Here is a 24,791-nt window from a genome sequence, read left to right on the forward strand (position 1 = left end):
GCTGAAACTCCTGACCTGCACTATTGATGACCTTCAAGTAGCTCCAGGGTATTCTAAAACGCTTTTAAAACTACCTTTGGTCTCAGCAGTGACAGCAGAAACATGGCAATTGAACAGATCTCAAGTACACAGAGTGAATTACAGTACCTTACTACATCCATTATGCTAAAAGTTCCGAATACTACAGCACACAATTTCCAGTCCTTTCAAATCGTTACCTTTTCTGGATGCTCAGGAGAACGCGCAGATCATCACACTAAACACGACCACGAGAGCGAGCAGCAGGTAGAACCATCCCACGTACAATAGTGCAAGCACAACTAGTGCAAGCAACACACCCATCGCCGCGATCTTGAATAGCCGGACATTCTCGAAGCGCTCCGGGTTTACGCGTTCACGCTCTTTCAGCTGGTACTCCTTGCGTTGACGTTCGTTGAGGTCTTGAACCACTGAGTCCCGCTCCCAGTGGCGCCGAAGCATGCCGTAGGATGATGTGCCGAACGCTGCTAGTGCCCCGAGGGCTATCAGCGAATCACTTTTCACTGGGTCGACGAAAGGCGACGACTTCGACTTTGCGAGTTGGCCCCTTGAATTACCCATTAACTTTCCTGTGCCCGTAGGGCTCGAGTAGTTCCCGAATTGACGGATGCGAAGAGCCTGATCACGTTGTGCAGGAGCCAACTGGAGCTTGAGATTTGGCGCGCAGCCCTTGTTGACGCTTCTGTACGACTCGAATGTTGACATTGTTGGGACACCGGGTGATTTGCAGATTCTACCAACTAACGTCCTGCGGGGGGTACTTTCTGTGAGGACGAAATAGTGGTTAACTTTTCCTGGAGTCCTGAGCGATAGCGGCTACATCTGTTGTAATATTCCCGATCCGTTTCCTGTGTGAAGACGAGTGCATATGTTCGTGTTCAGGAGCATGTTCTCTTCGGTACGATGACAGTACCGGTGGAGCTTGTCGAGTGATGAGTTGGAAATGCAAGGATTTACTTCTAATGTTATGTATTACGCCGATTCCAAGAGGCAAGTTTTCATAGTAAACAGGTTAGGTAATTCTAATTAATTTGTTATTCCATCTATGAGTTGCTGTCGATGTTACAGATCTGCGTACTCGTTGCGAACAGCTCGAGCTTCGCGGGCGGCGACGGCATCAACAAAGTTTGCGATTTCAGTTTCGTTGGCGGGTGGTAAGTCGCCGCCATAGAGAGCAAAAAGCTCAGCTGATGTAAAACTATTGAAGAACTCGGATGCCTTATCGGCACACCCAGCGCAAAATGCCAAACGGTTGCTGCAGACGGAACAACCCTGAAGAATATGGACGAACTCAGCCTGTGTAGAAGCAAAATGGCTCATAGCCGGAGAAAGTTTCCTCATCAACCGCTCTAGCTCGCGCTTATCTGCCACCAGCATTTTAAACAAGATGTTAGGTTTTGCTTGGTCTCCCGGGGGCACCCCGATGAGAAACTTACCTCGAGTCATGCTCTCGTTGGCCTTATCCTGCTCGAGTAGTACAAGTTCATCGTGGCCGTCAAGTGTGAAAAGGGTTCGATAGCGACGGCGCTTGGATTCACACAGGGCTTGAAGCTCTCGGTCACAACGGTCTTTTATTTGCAGAGCTCGATCCAGTTTGATCTTCGCTTGGGAAATCTCATCTGCAATAAACAGGATAGAGGTAAGCTACGTCTGTTTGGCATTACCGATGCCACGAGATCACAACCCTTCAGGTTGCTTTCGCTCTGTCCGCGAGTTGGCTGAATCGCACCTGACACGGAAGATAAAGATGTAAAAATGATTTCACCATAATCATACGGATGGTTGATCATCCACCTTCGTACCTTCACAAGCAACAAGCCGTTTGAACTCGGCCGTGGCCAGCGTTCGCCGACTCAGCGATTCTCTACAGCACAACAAGGAAATTCAGTCCATTATTGCCAAGACTACAGTAGTACTTGGAAATCTACCTCCTTTGCCCGCTTGGTTGATCCGATGGGGTCAATGCGGATGCTGCCCGACGCATCACCTTGCCTAACGTAGCCGTGTCATCACCAGTACCATGCATTTGCTTCGTCAAATAGCCAGGACTATGAAGAGTACGATCCGTTCCGCGGAGGATTGAGGACTTGCTCAGGACTCGAAGACATCTTGAACCGCTATTTTGCTAGAAAACATATCTGATGAACATCGGGTTTGGTGGGGATTGATTTGACTGTGTTATTCCTGAGCTACGTACTTGACCTTCGGCAATATGTAGCCGCAGTCGTCTCGGTTCCCGTGGTTCCCGAGACCGTCGCTACTACCGTATCCAAACGAGCAAATGCAAGTTCCCTGTTGGTAATCGCAGTAACCTCTGTTCGAGCAGACCGCGTTTTCCTTTGTGCCCTGTTGACTCGCAACACCACCGATTGCATCCCCGTTGACCGCGGTGATGAAACTTACTGCTCCACCAGTTGCGGTAAGGCCTGCCGTGACAGCTCGCAACGGTGGAATATCTCCGTGGTCCACTGGGAATGTGACGGTGATAATATTGGCGGGAGATGCTGGAGCAGAGCAGGCTTGTATCCCAGAGGAGTACATCACGACAGGATCTTCGAATCCGAACGAAGTCTTGAGGATATGACGAAGCGCACTGGCACGGGCATTGAAAGGGATATCGGTTGACGTCGAGGTGCGATACTGGAGTCGGAAGACACCTCCTGACGCAGTGCACCTCAGCACCTGGATTTCATCTACTTGGCCTGTCGTAATGGGGTCATCACCCCTAGGACATGACCCTGTCATCACGAATAGAGTGTTTTAGCCAACAAAAGTACTTCCAAAGAAAGCAGCAATACGATGCCTACGTTTGCTGCAGTCGTATCCTTCGTAGCCAGGGTCGCACTTGCAGCCGAGGATGTTGTATCGGTCAAATGTCTGCATATTATTCGGGTCAGCCCCATAGTCGAATCGCAGCGATGGCGAGTCCACGTCAGCTTCCAATGAAAGTCGCCGGATACTCATGCATTCCCCATGACCGCTGCAAGCAGGTTCACCTGGACATTTCACTATACCATAGTACATATTGTGAGGTTCCCAGAGTAAACTGCATTGCATTGACTTGCACTCACTGAACTCGCACGCAGCTCCTTCAAATGGGGTATAGCATGAACACTGGCCAGTTGTCTGGTCGCAAGTTCCGACATCTGAGCACATTGTCCATTGGTTGTGCACGGTGTTACTCGCTGATGGGGCAGTGAACCAGGACGGCCCGATTGGACAAGTTCCTGTTGTGAAACAAATAGGGTTAGCCGTTGATGGTAAGTAAAAATGTTTGCAATCGTCATACTTGAGGAGCAATCTCCTGTCGTCCATCCTTTCTCGCAAACACATTTAAAGGATGGAGGTCCTGTGCAGTAGCCGTGGCCGCTACAAGCGAGCTCTCCGACGCAGGATACGATAGGACCGCCGTACATATTCTTGTCATTGGCACAACCACAGTCGCCGCGCGTTCCTGGATTTCCGTATCCGTCGCTGGACCGATAGCCCGGCATTGGATTGAGAAAGCACACACACTGACCGGTGTCTAGAGCCAAGTACACAGATTAGCGCCTTGATACATTGAAAAATGCATTTTGCTTTTTCTCACCATGGTTACAGTCCCCTCGATTACTACAGAATTCCCACTCCTTCGTGCCTTGAACAGAAGTTCTTCCGGCCAAGATACCACCTGCAGAGGTCGCGAATACGCTGCCTCCTGTGAGATAAGAGGTACCCTTTAACGTCCCCAAAACCTTAATCGGAGGTTGCCTAGTTTGTAAAGACCAACAAACCGTTAGCAAGAAGGCACAGACACAACGGACAAATGCACCAAGCGTTGTCGTACGGGCCGAAATCGTATATAAACTCGATCAGGATGGCGTTGGCGGTCGCGCTACTGCAAACGGTCTTTGCTGTCCCACCAAACGTGACGTTCACCTGGGGGAAATTTGGGATTGAAGCGAGGATGCTTTGAAACTGCGAAAGTGAGGCATTGAACGGCACTTGCGCGCCTTGTCCATTGAAGAACAGGAAAAATGAGCCTCCCGTCGCGGTACACTGCACAATTTGCACCTCGTTCTTTTGTCCCGTAGTCAGCGGGTCATCTCCTCGAGGACAAGAGCCTGAGGAATGAATTCACCACAACACTTCGGTGAGCAAAGAGAGAAACAACCAACCAGATTGACGTAAGAACGCACGCAGTGAACAGTCATAGGCGTGGTATCCCTTGCGGCAATTGCATCCGTAGATCATCTCTGCGTCCCAGACGCTGTCATAGAGCGGCTCCGACCCCACAGCAAACGTCGCTGACAGCTCTTTCAACGACAGGCATTGGCCAGCACCGTCACAGGCGTTGGGGCACTCCACTGCAGCATCCAAAGCACGAAAACCCGTCAGCTTACAACAATCACAGCACTGCCCTAATCTTTCCAGATACGCGTACACCGCTGACAAGCCGAACCCACGAAGCCTTCGTCGCAGCTGCAGGATCCCTCTCGTAGTCGCACACGCCCCTGTTCGAGCACTCGACAGGGTAGTGCGCGTCGTCCGTCGCTCGCGCAGCGGCCACCCACGCCGGCCCCAGCGGACAGCTCTCTACCGTGCATAAAATAGTAAGGCAACCGGAGGCGAGAGTCCGAAACTAGGGATCAATGGACCACGCACTTACTCTGCGAGCAGTCGAAGCCGAAGTGGCGCGCGTCGCACTCGCACAGGTTTTGCGGGTTGCAGGTGCCGTAGCCCGAGCAAATCTTCTTGTTGTACACGCCGTGCGCGCAGGCCGCGTCCGCGCCATCGAGCAGCAACAGCAGCGCACTGGCAGCCAGCAGAAGGCGCCGCATCACGATCAGCAAATGGCAAAAAAGGCAACTTCAACCCCCGCGTAACGGCCAGATTATGTTCACTACATATTGTTGTGTAATTCACATCATCACGTAATTACCCCTCGAATCGCAGCTTTTTACGCGCGTAAAAATCCAAGCGCGAAAATCTTGTTGGCCACCACAAGACGCCACCGTCGTACGTATCGTACAGGGGCCTCGGATCCTCTCTTGTGTCTCCTCTCGGCCGCCGCTCGCTGCTCTCCCCCCTCCTGCTCCTCCACCTCCGCCACCATGTCGATGGTCTTTGACGAGTACGGGCGGCCCTTCATCATCCTGCGCGACCAGGAGCAGAAGGAGCGCATCAAGGGCGTGGAGGCCATCAAGGTGCGTGCGTGTCAAAAATAGCTGTCGAAATGGTCAAAAACTAAAGCGTTGTGCTGTGGTATACTATACACGTTGTCAAAAAACTCGGTATACATCGCTGTCGAAAACTCCAACCTGCAGAGCAACATCCTGGCGGCGCGCACCGTGTCGAGCCTGCTGCGCACGTCGCTGGGCCCGCGCGGCATGGACAAGATGATGGTGAGCCAGGACGGCGACGTGACCATCTCGAACGACGGCGCCACGATCCTGGAGCAGATGCAGGTGGAGCACCGCGTGGCGCACCTGCTCGTGGAGCTCAGCAAGTCGCAGGACGACGAGATCGGCGACGGCACCACGGGCGTCGTGGTGCTGGCCGGCGCGCTGCTGGAGCAGGCCGAGAAGCTGCTGAGCAACGGGCTGCACCCGATGCGCATCGCCGACGGCTTCGAGGAGGCCTGCGAGATCGCGTGCAAGCACCTGGAGGCCATCGGAGACGTGATCCAGTTCTCGGAGCAGGACGCCACGCCCCTCGTGGAGACGGCCATGACCACGCTGTCCTCCAAGATCGTCAACAAGTACAAGCGCCAGATGGCGCAGATCGCCGTGGACGCCGTCATGAAGGTGGCCAACTTCGACACGCGCGACGTCAACTTCGACCTCATCAAGATGGAGGGCAAGCCCGGCGGCACCCTGGGCGACACGGCGCTCATCCACGGCATCGTGATCGACAAGGACTTCTCGCACCCGCAGATGCCCAAGGAGGTCAAGGACGCCAAGATGTGCATCCTCACCTGCCCCTTCGAGCCTCCCAAGCCCAAGACCAAGCACAAGCTGGACATCACGAGCGTCGAGGCCTACGAGAAGCTCTACAAGCAGGAGCAGGAGTACTTTACCACCATGATCAAGCAGGTCAAGGACAGCGGCGCCAACCTCGTGATTTGTCAGTGGGGCTTCGACGACGAGGCCAACCACTTGCTGCTGCAGAACCAGCTGCCTGCTGTGCGCTGGGTCGGCGGCGTCGAGCTGGAGCTCATTGCTATTGCCACGGGCGGACGCATCGTCCCGCGCTTCTCGGAGCTCACGCCCGAGAAGCTGGGCCGCGCCGGCACCGTGCGTGAGGTCGCTTTCGGCACGACGAAGGAGCGCATGCTGGTGATTGAGGACTGCGCGAGCTCGGACGCCATCACCGTGCTGGTGCGCGGTGGCAACAAGATGATTCTGGAGGAGGCCAAGCGATCGCTGCACGACGCCATGTGTGTAACGCGCAACCTGATCAAGAACAACCGCATCGTGTACGGCGGCGGCGCTGCCGAAATTGCTTGCGGTATTGCCGTGCGGGAACACGCTGACAACACCACGGGCATCGAGCAGTACGCTATCCGCGCCTTTGCTGACGCTCTGGAGGACGTCCCGATGGCTCTGGCTGAGAACAGCGGTCTGAGCCCCATTGACTCGCTTTCCGCCGTGCGCGCACAGCAGATCGCCGAGAAGAACCCGCGACTCGGTATTGACTGCAACTCGTCCGGCACGAACGACATGAGGGAGCAGCAGGTGTTCGAGACGCTTATCGGCAAGCAGCAGCAGCTGCAGCTTGCTACGCAGGTTGTGCGGATGATCCTCAAGATCGATGATGTCATTATTGAAGGCTCGTACGCGTAGGCCGATGAAAGCCTATAAATCTACTGCTGCTGCACTGCAACAGCGTGCAGCTTGTGTTTTCGAGACACGCGAGTTGCGGCGGTGGCGGAACAAATGGAAGGTTTTAGTTTATAGTCAGCTATCTGCACTCTTGTTGCTGCTACTCCGTGTTGTACGAGAGGAGTGTTCGGGTGCTAAGCTTATTTTTCCCTTTACTTTGTGGTGTGCTAGGTAAAGGAAGTCGCATGAAGGTACGAAAGACAATCGATTCAACGAAATTCACGCAGAATACTATTATGTAGTATAGGTATAACACTCACAGCTCACCACCGCACGTCGAGACTCCTTCCAACAACATTCACGGCTACAGGTGCCCGGCCTTCTCTCAACTTTGCAGCATGATTTGATGCTGCAAGTGCAGATATTCCTTTGCTTCCCCCGGCAGTCCATCCTCGCTCGTCGTCATGATGTCCAGCTCCAGCCGACGCTCCATCAGCTGTGCCATCCCGCCGTCTTCGCTTCCGCTTCTTCCGACCCAACTGGACTCTTGCTCTTCGGGGGTACTCAGCACCAATGAACCAGACCAGACAACCGTTCCCTCGAAAACGAACCGAGGGGAAGGAAGGCCTGGTGGGAAGACCTGGATGGCACCTCCTTCCTGCTGCTTCCTAGTGATCGCCAAGGTGATACATTATCGTCGGAAAGCAAGAAATCGCCTACGCAGCAAGCGCAAGTCTCGCCAGCAAAGTCCCCGAGAAACCTTCCTCCTGTGTTCATTCAGCTGCATACAACCAGAAGCAGTGAAGACCTGATAATACCTCCTCGCTCGAAACACTTCCCCCAGATCGAGACAGCGCCGTCGATTCCACGCAACACCAGTAAGCAGCAAGTACCAACCCGGCGCACAAACACGAATCGCGAGGCTGGAATCAGCGGTCCTCGCACCAATGTCCCGCTTACAAGCCACATTAACCCCTTGAGCCCGGACGCCTGGACCTTACAAGATAAGGGTCATTCCTTAACGTGGACCATACACGTTAAGGTTTTATTTACTTGGATTTTGTATTGACCCTTACAAACTTCAAGTCATGAAGGGGTAGGTAATGTATCCATGCTTTCCCGCTGATGTGCAACGATCAACATAAACGATACTACCAGAAAGGACATTAACAGATCAAACTTGCACTTTGCATATGCTGTTTTGTAGAAGATCGACCCCCGCCACTCGACTTCGTGGCTCATTTCCGGATTTTCTTGCTTGGCTCCTAAACCCCACGCTGCCTCTCCAAAATGGCGTTTCAGGCTGAAGAAGGCTGGTTGGACATCCAAGCGATCCACTGGGCTATCAGTTGACTTCACCTATCTCAAGCTTGGGAAGACTACCAAGGGCGTCAGCGGAGAAGAGTTTTTCGAAGGCGTGGAAGCGCTCATGAAGTATTTGGATAAGATTGATCGGGGTAACACTGCATGTTGCATTTGGTGCTTACTCGCTACGGTGTGCTGATACTGTTGCATGAACAGCTGAGCTCCAAGCGAAGAAGCAGGCGAAGCGTGGCGGATCAGCAAATGTCGTTCGACGTCAAACCTCTTCAAACTCTGTAAAGCTACCAAGGTCTGCAAACCCGGTGCGGCTGAATGTATTGCATTCTGGTTGGTCCACATCTAAATCGCGCTTACCGTGTACTTGTGTACCAGCTGGCCGGATCCAAAACCGTCCGGAGCCCACGAGTGCAATCACTCGTCGGTAGCCCGCCGCAACAGACACAGTCATCTCTTCTCGCCCCGCCACTGGAAAATGAGGCTACGCCAAGGTCATTCGCACCTCCCACCCCGGTTGTTCTGCAGGCCATTTCCCCGCACGACACTACGTTTACCGTGGAAGTGGCGATGGCCAATCCTACAAAATCTCGAAGGTATAATATTGTGTCATTATAGTGTATGGTCCAAGTTATGCTTATACCTAATGCTGTGTCTGATATTTGATTGTGTATTAGATTCGTGTATCAGTCCCCAGAACCTTGATCCAGATTTCAAGGATGTAGACGATAACCGCGGCTAGTCGGATGATTCCGACGAAGACTATCAGTCCGAGGCGAGGCAGTGTAGCCCGGTGTCGACATGGAAGGCTAATATGTAAAACAAGTTGCACAAGAACTCAAGTATCCTACGTTCAAGGACAAGTCACGGGATGGTATCCATGAGGACGTGGTGAAGACATCACCTATCGAGGCGAGAAAGTTGTATGTCTTCATAGTTCTATTATAGCATGGTTCATTTTTCCAAACAAAGAAATATTTGCGCATCATTAGAAAAGGAGGGAGGGTGTCATACCTCGTGGGTGTTTTGGGCGCTTCTTGACGCACGATCGATTCATGCATAACTTCATGAACCTATATTTCAGCCGATTGATGACTCCAAAGGTCCCGACGGATCTCGCGTGGAATCTGAGTCCCGGTATTGATGCACTACAAGACCGTTTTGCTGCTCGCTACATGCCGCCTGTCATCATGGCCTTCGACGAGATGGTGTTTCCTTAGCGCTCAACGTTCAAAAGCATGCGTGTCTACATCAAAGTTAAGCCCCACAAGTGGTGCACCAAGTTGTTCATGTTGTAACTACTGCCTATTGCATTCGATGCGTGCCAGGCGTGTCTTTGGGCGCACCTTCTTTTTTTGTTTTGATCCCCAAGTCTGCTTATCGTGTATGGTCCAGCCTAACACATTGTTAAATTGTATGATACCGATTTCAAGTATACTGCGAAAAACAAGAGAGGGCAGATCAATCAAGCTCAATGGGTGGCGACTTGGGAACAACAACCAAGGCCGGAAGCGGCGAACAACAGTATACACTGTGTGCTCACTTCTCAAGGGTATTAGCAACGCCCGTGGTGGTGATTCATCAACGTACTGCAGTACATGCCAGCTATAAACCATGTCGAAGAAACCTATTGTGTGGCGCATCTTTCGGTGCGAGAAGAAGCGCCACACCGTTTAGGTCAAGCCGCACTCCTGCTTCGATATCTGACACAAGTGCTGGAGCAATGAGGCGCTGTCACCTGCGCCGCAGCGAGGGTGGGAAGCTGTCGATTGTGCAGCGCCAAGATGAAGACACTGGAGAAGAGAGTGGTGGTAGTGGCAGGCATGCAAGCGATGAGTCCACGGTGGCCGCTAGTCACCTGCCAAAACGGGCCCGTCTCGCACTCGACGCGACGACGGCTGATTGAACTGCTGTTTAGAACTTTCCATTTCAATTGGGTTTTAGTATAGCAAAATATCCCGCCTATCTGATCAGGAGCACATGTTCGTGGTGAGGCTGTTATGCTCTTCCTGTACACGGCTGTGTTCATCGTCGCAGCACCTCTATCACTCCCTTGGACTGGTTTTGTTGCACCACATACATGGTATGATCACTAACATGTATTTATCACTGCCAATTCATGAACCATACACGATACCGAGAGTCCCCACGATCGAGTGTTAGGTTTCGCCTGCATCTATACACTATACAAGTTATAGAATTATGTAGGGCTTTGTATGAGAACCCTTCCCCGCACATACACGTTAGAGCGTCTAGGGCTTAGGGACCAATGGGGTACGGTACTACCTCGGTCTCAAGGGGTTAACCTTCGAGAAGGAGAGCCTATAGCGCAAGCAAAAACGATCGCGAGGTGTGACTGCAGCATTGGACAACCCGCTTGAGTTCCACGTCGGTCGGGATAAAGGTGCTGACTTCCTCCAGAAGCAGTCTACCTGGAGAAGAGAGCGTCACGCATCCGCCACGCCTGGACACCAACCGCGCATGTCATGGACGCTCGAGTGAATCGAGTGCTGGGCATGCGCCAGCTGACGGTGCACGCTGCCTTGTCGCCGCTCGCTCGCCCTGACCCTCACACGGTAGATAACGCAGTAGTGATGCTAGTAAAGGCAGCACAGCTTCGAGAATGCGCCCCACAAGGCTTTATTACGGAGCCTCCCACGCGAGGCATACCCCCAATGAGGCACCATATACGAACGCTACCAACCGGCTCAGCAACCCCAGCAACGACAGCACCTACTTCTTCACCGCCACCAAAACTCAGCAGAGAGCTTCTTTCTCCGTCGTGATGCGCGTGTCGATGTTTGACCACGTGTAGTGGAGCGGTAGCCGTAGCTGCGTGATCCGAGTTCCGTCCCGCGCGTTCCTACTGGACGACACAATGGCGTGAAACTGGCAAATGTCGTGCAGCAGCATTCGGAAGAAGCTGTCCCGCATGGCCAACGTCAGCGTGCTAGTCGAGACCTCCCACTTGCGGAACTGAAGCTCGTCCACACACGGCTCCAAATCCTGTTGAAACGCAGCAATTTGCGCGCGACACGCTTCTGTCTTGCGCTGGGCGAACAGAACCACGACCTCTTCGAGACAGAAGAGGAATCGGCGGTGGAGGAAGCGCTCCAGGTTGCGAGTTATGCAGCCAGCCGTGGCGGCGAAGCCCTTCGCTGACTTTTTCTTCTTGGGTTTCCTCTTGCGCTGAGTCTGCGACTCCGAAGTGGCTTCACTATGGTTGCGTTGCGCTTTTTGCTCCTTGTTGAGCGTCTCGAACAGGTCCTCCAGCGTGTTGGAGTCGCACTGTCGAAGCAACAAAGCCGATTTGAGTTTCCTCTCACGCGCCAATGCTGCGTCCGTTACCGGTCTCTCCCCACACGCGTGCAAGTCGTCACACGTTTTGCTGTTCATGAAGACCCGCGCCTCCCCCACAGACCGCATCATGGCCACGAGTGGCTCCCTCTCGGGAATCTTCGACGCCCGCAACGCGGAGGCGCTGAACTCGCTTTGACTAGCGAACGCTGTGTCATAAAGATCAGTGCAAATGGCGTTTACCAGCATATTGCTGCGTCGGTTCGCTGTGGTAGACGTCGTAGCAACGGCGCTGTGGAAGCCCACGAACGCACGCAGAGTGTTCGCACGTCCGTGCTCCTCTTGCATTCGTCGAGCAGCCACTTCCTCTTCCCTTTCAGCCTCGTCCTCTGCATCCACCATCGCTTCAACGATCCCCAACGACGCAGCACACACCGCGAGGTTCGCCACCGAGAGTACCAGCTGCCGCTGTCGCGTGAGTCTCGCCGGCGTGGCCATCGCCGCCTTCTTGGTCTGCTTGTGCGCCCCCAACTCCACGTGCGGCAGCACCAGCGACAGACTCATCCGCTCCGAGAGCACGGCCATGCCGTAGATCTTGAACACCTCGAAGATCTCGCTCGACGTGCGCAGAACATGCTGCTCGTCCAGCTGCAGCATAGCCAGCCGAACACGCCGATCAACCGTCAACGTCTTCTCCTCCTCGTCCACCACCTCGTCCAGTCGATCTCTGGTTGTCATCTTCTCGACAGCTGCAAAGTAGTGGTGCCTCCCTTCCACTCTCGTCTGCGCAGCCCTCTCGTACTCCTCAATGAGGTCCGCGTCCGCGCGTTGCTCCTCCTGCTGCTCGTTGAACACGTCGTGCTCGAAGACGCCGTCGCGCACCAGCAACTCGCCCGTGGCCTCGTCCAGCTGCTCCTGCGGCAGACACGCGAACGGATTAAAGGCCACTGTTAACGGACCTTTGGCCGTCAGCATGGCCTCCCCTTCTCCTCGGCAGCTCGAGTCCTCTCGGCGAAGTGCAGGTGCAGCATGGTGGCCACCAGTGTATCCAAATGGGCGCGGTAATTGGTGGGATCTGATATCAACTTCAACTTGGACGGTTGCTCGTGCAACTTAAGCACCAGCTCGCCCACCACGGCCTCCACCACGTCCGCGCGCTGCTTCTGTTTGAGTCTGGCGCCGACCGCAGCGCCGTCTTCTGTGCGCCGCACGGCGGCGTAGCCCATGGCGTCGTACACTCGCGCCAAGTTGCAGTTGGTCACCACCGCCAGCCTTAAGTTGCGGAACACGCGCGCGCTCAGCGGCGCGCGGTGGAACTGCGACAGCAGACAGCGGCCCACCAGCTCGCCCACCACGGCGTCGCCCAGCCACTCGAACACGTCGGCCAGCGCCGTGGCGCCCGCGCGGCTCTGCAGCGCCTGGAAGTGGGCCACCGCCTCGGCCGACGAGCCGGCGCCGCCCGCCTCGTCGCGGCGCGTCTTCGCGCGCTTCACGCGCACCTCCACGTCGCTCTCGGAGAAGGAGCGGCGGCGGTGCGAGCGACCATGCGCCGCTGCTGCTGGTCCTCGGCGCTTCCGGCTCATGATTAGGGAGTGCCCATTTTATGGGATTGACAACCCATTTACTGAAGCGTACTGATTTATTAGAGGATATGATTCTATAAAATGATACAATTCAGTTTCTAGATCCATTTCCAAGAACTTTTTTTTTTGCCTTCATACGCCTCTCTACAGTAGGTTTCGTCACTTAAACCTGTGAGGCGAAACTGGCACCTCCCACAGTAAGCAACTCCGTGACATTGCCACTGGAGCCGCCGTTCAGGATATCGTGAATGAAGTCCAAAACTTGCGTCACGCGAGTGTACAACCCAGGTATCTCGCCGCAAAATTCTCCGCCCGAACTCACGATTCCAACTAGCGCTCCATTGGCTACGAGGGGCCCACCGGAATCTCCAAAGCAAGCGTCTTTGCCGTCGCCAACTCCCGCGCACATGATAGAATCGGACGGCATGGTGTAATTGACACACAACTCATCAGGAATGATCTCGACGTCTACTTGCCGAAGCATCTCACTGACGTTTTGGTTGTCCACCTGTCCCCACCCAAGCACTATAGCCATCGTGCCGGGTTAGTTGTCTGATCCGTCGGCCGCGCACAGCTTAATTGGTTGATGTCTTGCCGGTGTCTCGAGTTTGAGCACCGCCACGTCATACATGAGCCACGTCGAATTGTGGAGGGTGGCGAAAAGCCTCGACAACCCGAATCTGTTCGGCCTTTCGAGAGTCGGCCCTGAGATAGCTGTGTTCCCAAAGAGACATATGCGTCGGTCAGTCCACCGAGGCAATGCGCAGCCGTGGCAACATATTGGGCCGTAACCAGCGCTCCACCGCAGTAGCTCACGTCGTCCGAACCGTTAGCTCGTAGTCCCGCCATCTAGGGATACTTGTCCACCTTTCCGTTCTTGCCGCCGAAAATGTGATTTTCTTCGTCAGCCGTCATGTCGTTGTCAGAGAAGGAAGCCGGCGACGGTGCAGCCGCCTTAGTGACGTCGGAGAATGAGTTGCCGTGGACCACGTTGAAGACCATCACGGCGAACGCGCCAAAGTGTGTAAGCTTCATAGTCGAGAATTGAAGACAGTCCGCGTTCCGGCGTGTCCCTTAGTCTTGAATGTGTGTGACGGTTGGCGTACCTGTATCCTGAGCAAAGCTTAACTAGGCGCCACTACTGGATTCTGTAGGATTGGGCTTGGGATTGGCTGCCTGGCTTTCCTGGACTGCCAGCAATGGCAGGTGAGGGCGGGTAGTAGATTATAATCAGTTCTCAACTAGCACTCCAAGGAACAAGCAATACACGTTGTTCTTGGTGGGAGTTCCAGCTCCCAATCTGCCGTGTTCTAGTGTCTTCAAACGGCAACACGTCACAATGTGGCAAAAACTGAAGTGAGCTCGCTGATGGGTAGCACTACCAAACGGTCCTGTACATGTAGCAGTACTGCGTACTACACTGGTGCATTGATTACTCCGTCTGGTTTCCCAGTGTGCAATTGTACGCTGTTATTGGATATAAGCTTTCCGTATTGTGCTCTCCCGGCATGTTGGTCAGTTGAATATAGTCAATCCGGGGTAAATTATTTACCCCTTCTCAAGGGTTTGGCATCGCCAACTTGTGGTAATACATACCTACTGGTTCGCGGACTTAGGGGCCCGCTTGATTCGCAGTTCGATTTTTTCTTCTTCTTCGTAACATTACGTGTGGTATACTGCTCGCCCGGGGGTAGATCACAGTTCGTTAGGAAAGTTTTTCTGAGCTTTGGCCTTCTTTTCTGATTTCTGGGCTTTTTTTTTCTGGTCTCATTACATATTTCATGTAACCTTTTTGAACAGCTGAAGAAATGTTTTGAACAGCAGAAGCAAACATGTTTCGAACAGTCGAAGAAAACAGCCGAAAAAATGAATGAAAGAGGACAGAGTAGATCACGAACATTAGTATAGGTGCAATAGTAGTGATAATAGCACTACTATTTGCGATTTATTGGCTACTATGGAATTGGCACTACTAGTGACGGAGCGATTTTTTTTTGGGTCAACCGCTGCGCAGGTCAAATTTGGATCAACACTTTTCTTCGGTCAACCACGGATCCACTTGACTGTTGAAGTGCACCGCTAGCACGGTTCGGACCGCGAAAACGAGGCGCGAGGGACCAGTCAAATTGCCGGACTTCGTTGTCCATCAATTTGTGTCGGATAGGATAATAAAAAAATGGAGGAGATGAATGCTTGAATTTGGTTGACCCCTCACGCACGGATTTCTGCAGCGGAAGTGCTTCGAACGTAGGGGATCAGTTTTGAGTACTGTTCCACTCCTTGTGGTAGCAAATGTATATCGATATCACCCCCATTAAACCACAAATAGAAGGCCATTCACCATCACGTATAGGCAATATGTTGGAGGAGCAGCCACGCCGTGGAGAGTGGTCCGCCCTGCCAACCCACACCCCGGTGTAGGATAGTTGGGTGGGCTGGAGGCCTCAAGTGCTGGAGATGCCCCATAGTGTAATGAGGGGTATCGGAACCCGGTCCCGAAATGGGTCGGATAGCCACAGGCATCCCCACCAGAGCAAGCCTCAATCCTGGTGGGTGGGTTCCGGCGGCATAAATCTCTCTTCCAGCAAACGTAATAGCAGGTCATCCACCACAGCAATCAGCTACACACTGGCGTGAAGTGTATCACTGTCGTCAATGATGATTCAGTCGGAGATAGGACTGTGTTACTTGAGGTATTATTCGAAAGTGAAAAACATGAGGTGTTCGGCAGGCAAACGTTACTAGCCGCTCACGGGCTATTTGTCCCCTTTCTTGCATTTGTGATCACGCTTGCTTTGATCTTTGTTTTGTTGGTAGCACTCACGGACTATCGCGCTGACATGGACCCTTAGCCTCGGCGTCTTTGACCGCTGTTGATTACTTGTCTTGCGTCCATTAGCAGTCAAGCTGGAAGACACCCGATCGGCCTCCCGATCAGCCAGGGAGCGCGCGTTCTCGTGCCAAGCGATTCGCTGTTCGCTCATTTTCAATCCCTCAAGAGGAAGGAGAATTTCGTCGAGCTTGATGCAGTTAAGCGCGCGCGGCGACACCCCCGTTGTGTCGACCCTTGATTTTTGCGCGAGATATCCATCGAGGTGACGCAAATATGCTGGAAAATTACATCTGACAAACGCACTCCTTTTAGTGTCTTTGACAGTGCCATGGGCAAGTCACATTGATCACAGTGATACGCTTCACGCCAGCGTGTAGCTTCCCGCCATAACGCTGACTACGCATGAACATGTGTAGTCATGACGCTGCCTTGTCCGCGCTAAAGAAGACGCGGGTGAAGAGCTCCACTCGGCAGAGATGGAACGGCATATCAAGGATCGTCCGGGCCCCCATAGCGATTGTCAAAGGAGGGTGGAGAAGCAGGTCACCCGTGCCATGTGCTGGCGGAACGGTGGCCCAAGTCTGGGGGGGGGGTTGGCGGCCCGGCAGAAGTCAAGGCGCCGCTTTTGGTACCGCGTACCAAGCGCCCACGCCAGCGGAAACGCGCCCGGTGATACACCACCGGTCTATGGGGAAATGTATGGGGGCGGCGGCACATCCCGACTTTCCGCCTGGCGGACACGCTGCGGACCCCGTCGGAGACTGGCTGATTTACTTTGTCGGATATGACATTTTGCTGGATATGACATTTTTGTCGAGCGGCTTCGTAAACGCGTCTGCCGGATTCACAGCACCGCACACCTTGTGTAGGCCAATCACACCCTTCTCAACTTGCTCGCGCACGTAGTGCCATCGTAGTTCGATATGACGAGTTCGTCGACTATAAGTAGGGTTGGTTGCCATCACATGTGCTGCTTGATTGTCTATTCCAATGCGTAGTTTCACTTCCTGCTGCGGAATGACCTCCTGCAAAATGTTACTCTCTGAAACTGCCTCCATTGTGGTTTCACATGCAGCCACATACTCGGCCTCAGCTGTAGACAACGCTACAATAGTCTGACGTCTTGACATCCAAGACACCGCTCCACCAGCCAGAGTGAACACATATTCAGTGGTACTCTTGCATGTTTCGGGATCGTTTCCCCAATCACTGTCACGAGCACTACACTCTTCGACTCTGCTGTCTGTCGTGTATACGTAATTCCATAGTCCTCCGTTCCTGCGAGATACCGCAGTGCTCGTTTCAATGCACCCACATGCTTGTGAGAAGGCTTCGCCACGAAGCGGCTGAGTTGGCTCAGTGCAAATGCGAGATCTGGTCGCGTACTCGTCGCCAGGTACATCAGCATATCTATGGCTTCACGGTAGGGAAAGCTAGTGTCGCTATCCTCACTCTCACCGAGGGGTTCAAAGCGATCATTCACCTCCATCGGGTTCCCAACCGGATGGGCCTCTCCGTAACCAAACTTCTCCACAATCTCGTGTGCGTACTTACATTGCCGAATGACAATGCAGTCATCGTTTTTTTTCCACCTCCACACCAAGGTAATGCTTTAACAAACCCTGGTCCTTGATGCCGTACTCCTTGTCCAAGTCCTCGAACAACTTGTTCTTCTCCGCTTCATCGTTGGTCGCCACCAACGTAGACTAATACAAGCATAGTCATGTCACCCTCGAGACGGAAATACAAGCAAGGTTCCGTCATTGACCGCTGATAACCATGGTCCAGCATCCACTGGTTCAGCTCCGAATTCCATTCTCGTCCTGACTGTTTCAAACCATACAATGCTTTCTTCACTACATAGATGTGGCCTTCGACTTCACAAGGGAATCCTTCGATCGAACTCACGAACTGCTTGATTCCTAGGTCCGCGTTTAAATACGCCGTGTTGATATCTCCACCAAATAATTTCAGATCCAGCTCAGCAGCTAGTCCAACCAATAGTCGGAACGATGACATCCGTGCCACCGGTGAAAACGTGTCATGAAAGTCGATTCCGGGGCGTTGATAGTTCCCGAGTGCTACGAGTCTCGCTTTAAAGCGTATCACATAGCCCTGGCTATCCGCCTTGGCGTCATACACCCACTTAGTCTTAATCGGCTTTGCATCCTCAGGAACATTCTCGTACATAATTTCCTCCAGGACATGGCGAGCTTTCAATACTGCCATCTCTTCCAACTCAGCTTCACAAAAGAAGTTGCAATACTTGCTACGCAAAGCTGCTCGGCGATTCTTCGGGATTCTCACATCGCTACCACGAATTGGCCGGCCATTGTTATCCAGTATGCGTGCGGTGCGTTGCTACATTCATTACATAGTTATCGAAGTAGGAAGGCCGCTTGCGCTCATGATATTCACGGAGCCCTGTGCGGGTGCGGATCGGCTCCTGCTTAGCCGCACTCAGCTCCACGCGAATCTCCTCAGATGGAGTCTCATCACGTCGACGCTTCCCTATAATTTCTCCACACACTTGCCACGACAGTCTCATCGTCGTCTTCATCTGCAGGTTCCTCATCTTCCACAACGATCTCAGAGTCATCAGCTGCAGTGCCACATACACTCACAACCGATTCACTTCCATCACATCGTTCTGACTTTGAACTCACAGTTTCATTATCATCTCCACTCTGTAACACAGGTAGTAGCGGTTGATCTGGTTTCATCTCCATCGAAACTTCACGTTTCGTTGAGGTGCTAGCCGGTAGACTCAGGCCCTCGACTTGTGCATCGGCTTCAGGTAGTTCATCACTCCGATGATCCGCAGATACCTGTCGCCGTTCCGGTTGCAAACTCGAGATTTCGGCCGTGCTGCATACCATCGTCTCCTCACTCGGCAATGCGACAGTGATACCACCCAGATCTGCTGTGCTCGTCTTGCGCGAGGTCGCTCGCATTTCGCTGAGCTCGACGTGTCGCTGTGCAGAGCAACTCGGAGCTGCGCGCGCCTCGCCTCCCTCGAGGTCCATAGTCAAACTGACCATGGTCTCGTTCACCACAGTAGCAGCGACAGTGTCATCATCATTAAACAACGTCATGGTAGGTGCCTCAAACAACGTCATGGTAGGTGCCTCAAGCGTCGAGTCGGCCTCACTCGGGTTGGGCGTCTCCACGGCACGCGCGAAGTGCAGAGACTCCAAGTCTTCGTCTTCCAACGATACTCCGTGTCGGAGACCGACTCCACCATAGTAATGTCATCAAATTGATAATTCAACGATAACAATTCAGTTCTCAAGTTGAACATTTTACTCAGGTGCTTGTTGACATCTCCACCCGGGGCTAACTTCAACATCTCAAGCTCGTGCCGAATGCTTTCCGCTCTATGAGCCATGGTCGTCCTATTTGCCCTGCTCTCATAGATGACGCACAACGTTTTGCACATGTCGGTTCCCGTGGTCTTGTCTCGGACTTGATGAAAAATATCCGCTGGCAACGACATCCCGATAAGCTGCATGATCGTCAATTGCTTGTCATCAAAATCTGCTTCAGCCTCCGCAGACGTCAGCATGTCTCTCGTCACGGCGCCGTCCACGACGTCGACGAGCTTCTTCTTCTTGAAGACAATCGTCATCGCCCACTTATACTGCTGCCAGTCTTTTCCGTTCCAGTTCTTTGGAACTCCATCGCTAGTGTACTTCAATGGCTCCGTCATCTTGGATCGCCTTCACGCAGTCGAAAGTCCGCAGGCTTCTCTTGACTTTTGGCTCACAACCCTGTTTGAAGTACTATTCGATGTTGAACTCGGTCCGTATGACCTGGAGTCTGCACTAGGATGGAAAAGGAAAAGTAAGATTGAATCGCTATCACTACAGCTCCTGAGCTTTAACGATTCTTAAGCGGGCTTGAGCCGCTTCCCAAGTAAAAGACCCGCATATCTTGATCTCTGCTCATCACAGCTCTGCTAAACTGTCGGGTCTCCACGTAGTCACATCACGGTCGCCGTGTCTGCATCGGAATTCCAACAGTGGCTAGCGTAATTGCTACTGTATTTGAGCAGGCGAAAAGAAGAGCGTGGTTGCAGAGTATATAGCGCTGTGTTGCGAACCGAGGTGAGGTACTATCGTACAAAAAGATTGCTTGCTACTGTTATTGAAGGATGACTACCCTTTTTGGTTGATAAATTATATCGATGACAGTGGCGATTATTTCCTGGTACAGATAGCTGCCTGTAACATGCTGCCGAGATGTGGACAGCCATGACGAGTTGCATGATCATGAGTATATAGTTTGAAATAATGCTTTACGAAAACGTAATAAAAACCTGTTTTTTCGATGTGCAACGTTGCATGCTGCGAAAGGACTGCTTCCTACAACATACTCTCCGGGTTGGATATCTGCATCCGAACCTTCAACGTCGTCTGTGGTCCGGGTGCAACGGGTAGCATTGTGGTCGGTGCGGCTGCAAATACTACAATGCTCATTCTCTAGTGGCAAACTAATCCTTATCTGTCGGGATGTCTGTTCGTACGTGTTTAATGTATATGCCGGATAGAAAAAAAAACGACTCGGTGCTGGGTTTAACGACGCCGAGTTGTGTCACCACTTGATGGTTACTACGTAGTATGTAGTATGGAAAGCTTTCGGTCACCAACATTGGAAACGATGGCGGGCCGTGCAGCGCGTTAACAATGATCTCGTTTGCAAATGTATCTACAACATCCGCAGATCACCGCAACTGCACAACTTGTCCTCCGGGGCTCGGACTCGGACGGAGCTGCACGTCACGCAAATTCAAGCACCCAAATAAGCGGCAAGTAGGTGTCGGCATGGAATCAATATATGCTCTCGAACCCTGCATCGGGTTCAGGTTTTTGACATGGCAATGCGATATCTGGTGCAAGCAGGAAGGCGGCGATCAGGTGCGGGCACTGGAACGCCACCCAGCCTCGGTCTGGCGCAGCACCAAAAGAGATCAACTTCAGCGCGGAACGTCTCCACCGTGGAGACAATAGGAGGGGGGGGGGTCAGAATTAGCTTTTTGGACGACATTTTCCGACCGAAATGGTCGCCATATTTTTTATGGTCAGCGGACATAACATTTTGAGAAATTATTGAGCTGTTTGGGTGAACCATTTCCAAAATGACCGACCATTTCTGAAATGGGCGGAAAGGTCGACCGTCCGCAACGGCAAGTTTCTCCTCAGTCTTGAATTTCTCCGCGCAGCGCACACCTCGAAAGCCAAGTCAGCCGCGACAACTTACCTCTCGCCCACGTGCAGCAAGTACGGCGTTGATGTAGTCCGCCACTCGTCGAACACGAGTCGTGTTAGACAAAAGAAATCATGCTTCATGTATTGCGTTGGGTTTTAATGCCCGAGATCTACTGCTAGAGCCCTACCTAATGCGTTTCGGGATCATTTGCTGCCGTTCGATAGCTGTGCTGTCTTTACGTTAGTGGACTGCTTGAAGGTGGTGGATAGCACGTCGGTCTTCTGCATGAGCCAGAGCATTTTCCGCTTCCACTCCACTTTGTATCCCCTCCCCCGGATGCGGAGCGGCAAAGCGTGGTCTGCAGAGGCGCCAGCTTGCTCGCGTCGACGGCCTGTAGCAAACAGTTGATGACCAATCTGTCATCGGCCTAGACCTCAGCAGCTCGTGCCTACAACGAACACAAGCCGCGCGAGTTAGTTCATTGACACCGTTTACCTGCGCGCGGGGTCCGCGTCCGTGCCCGACAGGCGCTAGAAGATGGCGTCCAGCTGATCCGCCACGAGCCCGTAGCCGCCGTTGCCCTGCAGTACCCGCTCGTTGAGCCCACCGGGCGTGGCGGCCTCGTCCGCCATATCGCCGAACCCCTTGCTGGACTCGGCGCCCGCCGTCGCTAGAAGGACACCTGCCCCCTGCCTGCGGTGGCAGACCGCGGCGCCGACGTTTCGGTCTTGTGTAGAGTGATTGTCAGGTAGAAAATGACCGGTAATATCATATTTGACTGGGGTGATATTTTGAAACTGGTTTGGTCATTTCATGGGCGCTCAAATGGTCATATTTTTTTGCACCATTTGCTAATTCTGACGCCCTAATGGCGGTTACATTTTTTCCGGGTTCGTCTGCGGGTCGGGTCGGGCTCTGGGTCTGGGGTTTTAGAGAAGTAGGACTTCTTTTGGTTGGAGCAACTTTTTGGAGATTAGGTTTATTAATAGGAGTGGACCACGCTAAATTTACACTGCTGATACGGATAAGCTTCAGTGACAGGGTAGCCTGTCAACCATCGCGGCTAGGGTTACAACACCTGTTTGGCCTTCAGGGAGTGTGATAGTTGCCCCAGTGGCGTCCGGAAACGGACGGTCGCAGGAAAATCTTGCTCTCATTATCGAATTTTCCGTCCGGAGCTTTCTCCCCCGAGGCAACCACTTCCAGTAACCCAAGCAACCTCCAACCGTGCGTCATATTAGCCAATCACATTCATATGTCATAAACTGACGCGTTCTATATAAACAGATGCAGGCGCACGTCGGGGCGTTTACTTGTGACACGTGCGGCTATCCTTTCAGCCGTCGGGACAGCCTGCTACGCTTGCGCTAGCTTGTCAAGTCGACGTTCAAGGTCGCCGTGCGCATCGTACACCACCACCGATATGTACCGTGTGTCGACAGCCGACGCCAGGTCGCCGAGGACTACGATCGGAAGGGACATCCTGCGAGCACGTATTTCATTATGCGTGTCTCTATGCGAGTAGTTTGGAGGAAAGCTGGAGGGGCGTGACGCGTATGCGAAATCGCGTCCTGTGCCCAATGTGTGCAAGGGCCAATCGTGTTCTACTGGATGGTGGTGAGCATACCCCCCACGTGACTAGTCGCCTCCACTTCGTTGACATTGATATCGATGTTTTCCCAAACTTCCGAGAGCTGTCACAATAATACAGTTAATCACAAAAACCTTGTAAATTTCATGTGCTACCAATAGATTTGATCTTTGTATGCATTCTGAAATTAATGTAAAACGTCAAGTGTGGCAGACTTGTGTGTTTGTATACAATACTGAAACAAGTATTAAACGTCAAGTGTGGCAGACTTGTGTGTTTGTATACAATACTGAAACTGATATGAATCGTCAAGTGTGGCAGACTGTAGAGTCTGTATGGAGTTTGGAATGATGACAAGCATGCTGTCGTGCACCAGTATTCCATCTAAACCTGTATTTTACTGTGTTTAAGTTGATTGTACATTTTTCTGCGACGATGTTTGTGTACGTTTAAACCTGATTAGGGTACAAAACTTGTTGACGCTCAGCTTTCCCTCAATAATGACCTTGAAGCTGTCTTCGAACTTGTTCATATCATTGTCGTAGTTGGAGCGGATATATTCGGCAATCAGCTTCATTTTGGACAGTCGTGACTTGTACTTCTTGACCTCGTGTGGGAGCATATCAACACCTGCTCTATATTGGTGACGAGAGGGGTCGCTTGTCCAGTATTGTGTTACGTAGTCTCTCCACGATTTGGCCTCTGGAAACTCTGATGTCAGCGCAGTGGTTGTCGGTATCTCCGCTTCGGACACAACTTGGGAACGGGGAAAGTCGTTGCCACCGTTAACTGCCACCTCTACCAGGATTTCTCGTAGCAGTGTTTTTAAACAGTCTTTTGTCGTCGTCACCTGATCTGATGTAGTCACGGAGTTGTTGGCGTTACCCTCAACTGACGCGAGGCGGCTGGTTACAGAAGATTCATGGAGCCGAGATGCGTCGATAAACATCTCTTTGGTGTGGTTGATGACATCGGGTGCCAGCGAGTCGCCCAGCTGGCTTTCTTCGCGATCAAGTAGATCATCCAGGAGGTAGCGTAAGACAGTTTCATTTCGTTCTTTCTGAGACCAGCCAGCCCACCACTTCACCATTTTCAATGACCATCGTCGCTTTTCAGGCGCAAACATAAAGCGATACTGAGTTCCACCGCGTCTGAAACAGTGTGATGTAAACCAAATGTCATCGCCGAGCAGACTCTGATTGATATTGCTAGCTCCAGCCACGATATTCAAAATTTGAATAAAGTAGTTCTCAGTCATTGCAGCGCCCCATTTCACTCCAACATGCTTAAATGACTCACCGCTGAGTGTTGTAGCAGCCTTCGGTCGATTTCGCTTGACACTGTCTCGGGGAACTCGTGTTAGGGATGGAAACACGAACTCGTCACGACTCCAAGAGTGATTTAGGCTATCTGACGCAAATTCAATCTACCGTTGCACATACGTCAGGGCTTCAGCAGCTTTTTCGTCCTTGGGGAGAAAATGAAGATTGTATGTCCTGCTACCTTGAGGATCGTGATCAGTTTTACGGTCCCGAATAGTAAAGCATCCATATCGCACCGTGACGGACGGATTGGTAGATGAAACACGCTCTAGACCCAACTGGATGTCGCCCCGTTTCATCTGTAGCACTTCATTGATACGGCACATGCCGTAGAAACACAGCGATCCAACAGCCATGAACCACACGCACATCAACTCGTTGAAAACTGTGTCTTTCTGGAGATAGTTGATCATGGTTGTCAGTTTTGATAGTGACATGGGGGATGCTCGAACAGGAACACGCTCTCGTTTCTTGACCTTACTCAGCCCCGTCATGATTTGACTAATCATGGTCGCTTTGGCTGGGTTTCCTCGCGCTTCGTATCCTCCATCGTCTTGCCGTTCAACAATCCATCGATCCACTGGATGCCCTCCCTTAACCATAGCGGGTTTTGAGTAGTGCGAGTAGTGCCACGACAGCGCAGCTCGGAGTTTTTCAGCAGGCCATTGCGTCGAATTGTTACGGCTGATTTTACCAATATATGCCGCCAAAACACTCGGAAGCTCTTGAAATCGATGTTCAAGAGGATTTGGGTACCCTTCCTGCTCGCAAAATTCCGCAAACCGTCGCAAACTCCCA

General features: G+C 52.5%; 7 protein-coding genes across 7 annotated transcripts; 1 reads left to right on the plus strand and 6 right to left on the minus strand.

The window, feature by feature from the left end:
• Nucleotides 1-231: 231 nt before the first annotated feature.
• On the minus strand, nucleotides 232-3,354 carry IUM83_16362 (Tenascin-like protein; the record flags this gene model as incomplete). Its single annotated transcript, XM_067941238.1, has 8 exons — nucleotides 232-657; nucleotides 1,704-1,768; nucleotides 1,842-1,903; nucleotides 2,237-2,777; nucleotides 2,847-3,047; nucleotides 3,111-3,165; nucleotides 3,248-3,266; nucleotides 3,329-3,354. The coding sequence occupies 8 exons, from the start codon at nucleotides 3,352-3,354 to the stop codon at nucleotides 232-234; spliced, it is 1,395 nt and encodes a 464-aa protein (XP_067798434.1).
• Nucleotides 3,355-3,789: 435 nt separating this feature from the next.
• On the minus strand, nucleotides 3,790-4,859 carry IUM83_16363 (Multiple epidermal growth factor-like domains protein 10; the record flags this gene model as incomplete). The annotated part of the gene is made up of 4 exons (XM_067941239.1): nucleotides 3,790-4,142; nucleotides 4,218-4,385; nucleotides 4,465-4,614; nucleotides 4,688-4,859. The coding sequence occupies 4 exons, from the start codon at nucleotides 4,857-4,859 to the stop codon at nucleotides 3,790-3,792; spliced, it is 843 nt and encodes a 280-aa protein (XP_067798391.1).
• Nucleotides 4,860-5,132: 273 nt separating this feature from the next.
• IUM83_16364 (T-complex protein 1, epsilon subunit) lies at nucleotides 5,133-6,863 on the plus strand (the record flags this gene model as incomplete). Its single annotated transcript, XM_067941240.1, has 2 exons — nucleotides 5,133-5,225; nucleotides 5,346-6,863. The coding sequence occupies 2 exons, from the start codon at nucleotides 5,133-5,135 to the stop codon at nucleotides 6,861-6,863; spliced, it is 1,611 nt and encodes a 536-aa protein (XP_067798480.1).
• Nucleotides 6,864-10,916: 4,053 nt separating this feature from the next.
• On the minus strand, nucleotides 10,917-12,380 carry IUM83_16365 (Ribonuclease III domain; the record flags this gene model as incomplete). Its single annotated transcript, XM_067941241.1, has 1 exon — nucleotides 10,917-12,380. One exon carries the CDS (start codon nucleotides 12,378-12,380, stop codon nucleotides 10,917-10,919), a length of 1,464 nt encoding a protein of 487 aa, XP_067798406.1.
• Nucleotides 12,381-12,424: 44 nt separating this feature from the next.
• IUM83_16366 (Ribonuclease III domain) lies at nucleotides 12,425-13,039 on the minus strand (the record flags this gene model as incomplete). Its single annotated transcript, XM_067941242.1, has 1 exon — nucleotides 12,425-13,039. One exon carries the CDS (start codon nucleotides 13,037-13,039, stop codon nucleotides 12,425-12,427), a length of 615 nt encoding a protein of 204 aa, XP_067798432.1.
• A 4,407-nt stretch (nucleotides 13,040-17,446) lies between these two features.
• Nucleotides 17,447-19,581, minus strand: IUM83_16367 (Multidrug resistance protein ABC Superfamily; the record flags this gene model as incomplete). Its single annotated transcript, XM_067941243.1, has 3 exons — nucleotides 17,447-17,578; nucleotides 18,749-19,107; nucleotides 19,179-19,581. 3 exons carry the CDS (start codon nucleotides 19,579-19,581, stop codon nucleotides 17,447-17,449), a joined length of 894 nt encoding a protein of 297 aa, XP_067798433.1.
• Nucleotides 19,582-21,610: 2,029 nt separating this feature from the next.
• IUM83_16368 (Serine/threonine protein Kinase) lies at nucleotides 21,611-24,502 on the minus strand (the record flags this gene model as incomplete). The annotated part of the gene is made up of 2 exons (XM_067941244.1): nucleotides 21,611-21,773; nucleotides 24,363-24,502. 2 exons carry the CDS (start codon nucleotides 24,500-24,502, stop codon nucleotides 21,611-21,613), a joined length of 303 nt encoding a protein of 100 aa, XP_067798387.1.
• Between the last annotated feature and the right edge of the window lie 289 nt (nucleotides 24,503-24,791).

The sequence above is a fragment of the Phytophthora cinnamomi genome (genome assembly GCF_018691715.1).
Source record: "Phytophthora cinnamomi strain GKB4 chromosome Unknown Contig9, whole genome shotgun sequence".
In the NCBI taxonomy this organism is placed as follows: domain Eukaryota; phylum Oomycota; class Peronosporomycetes; order Peronosporales; family Peronosporaceae; genus Phytophthora; species Phytophthora cinnamomi.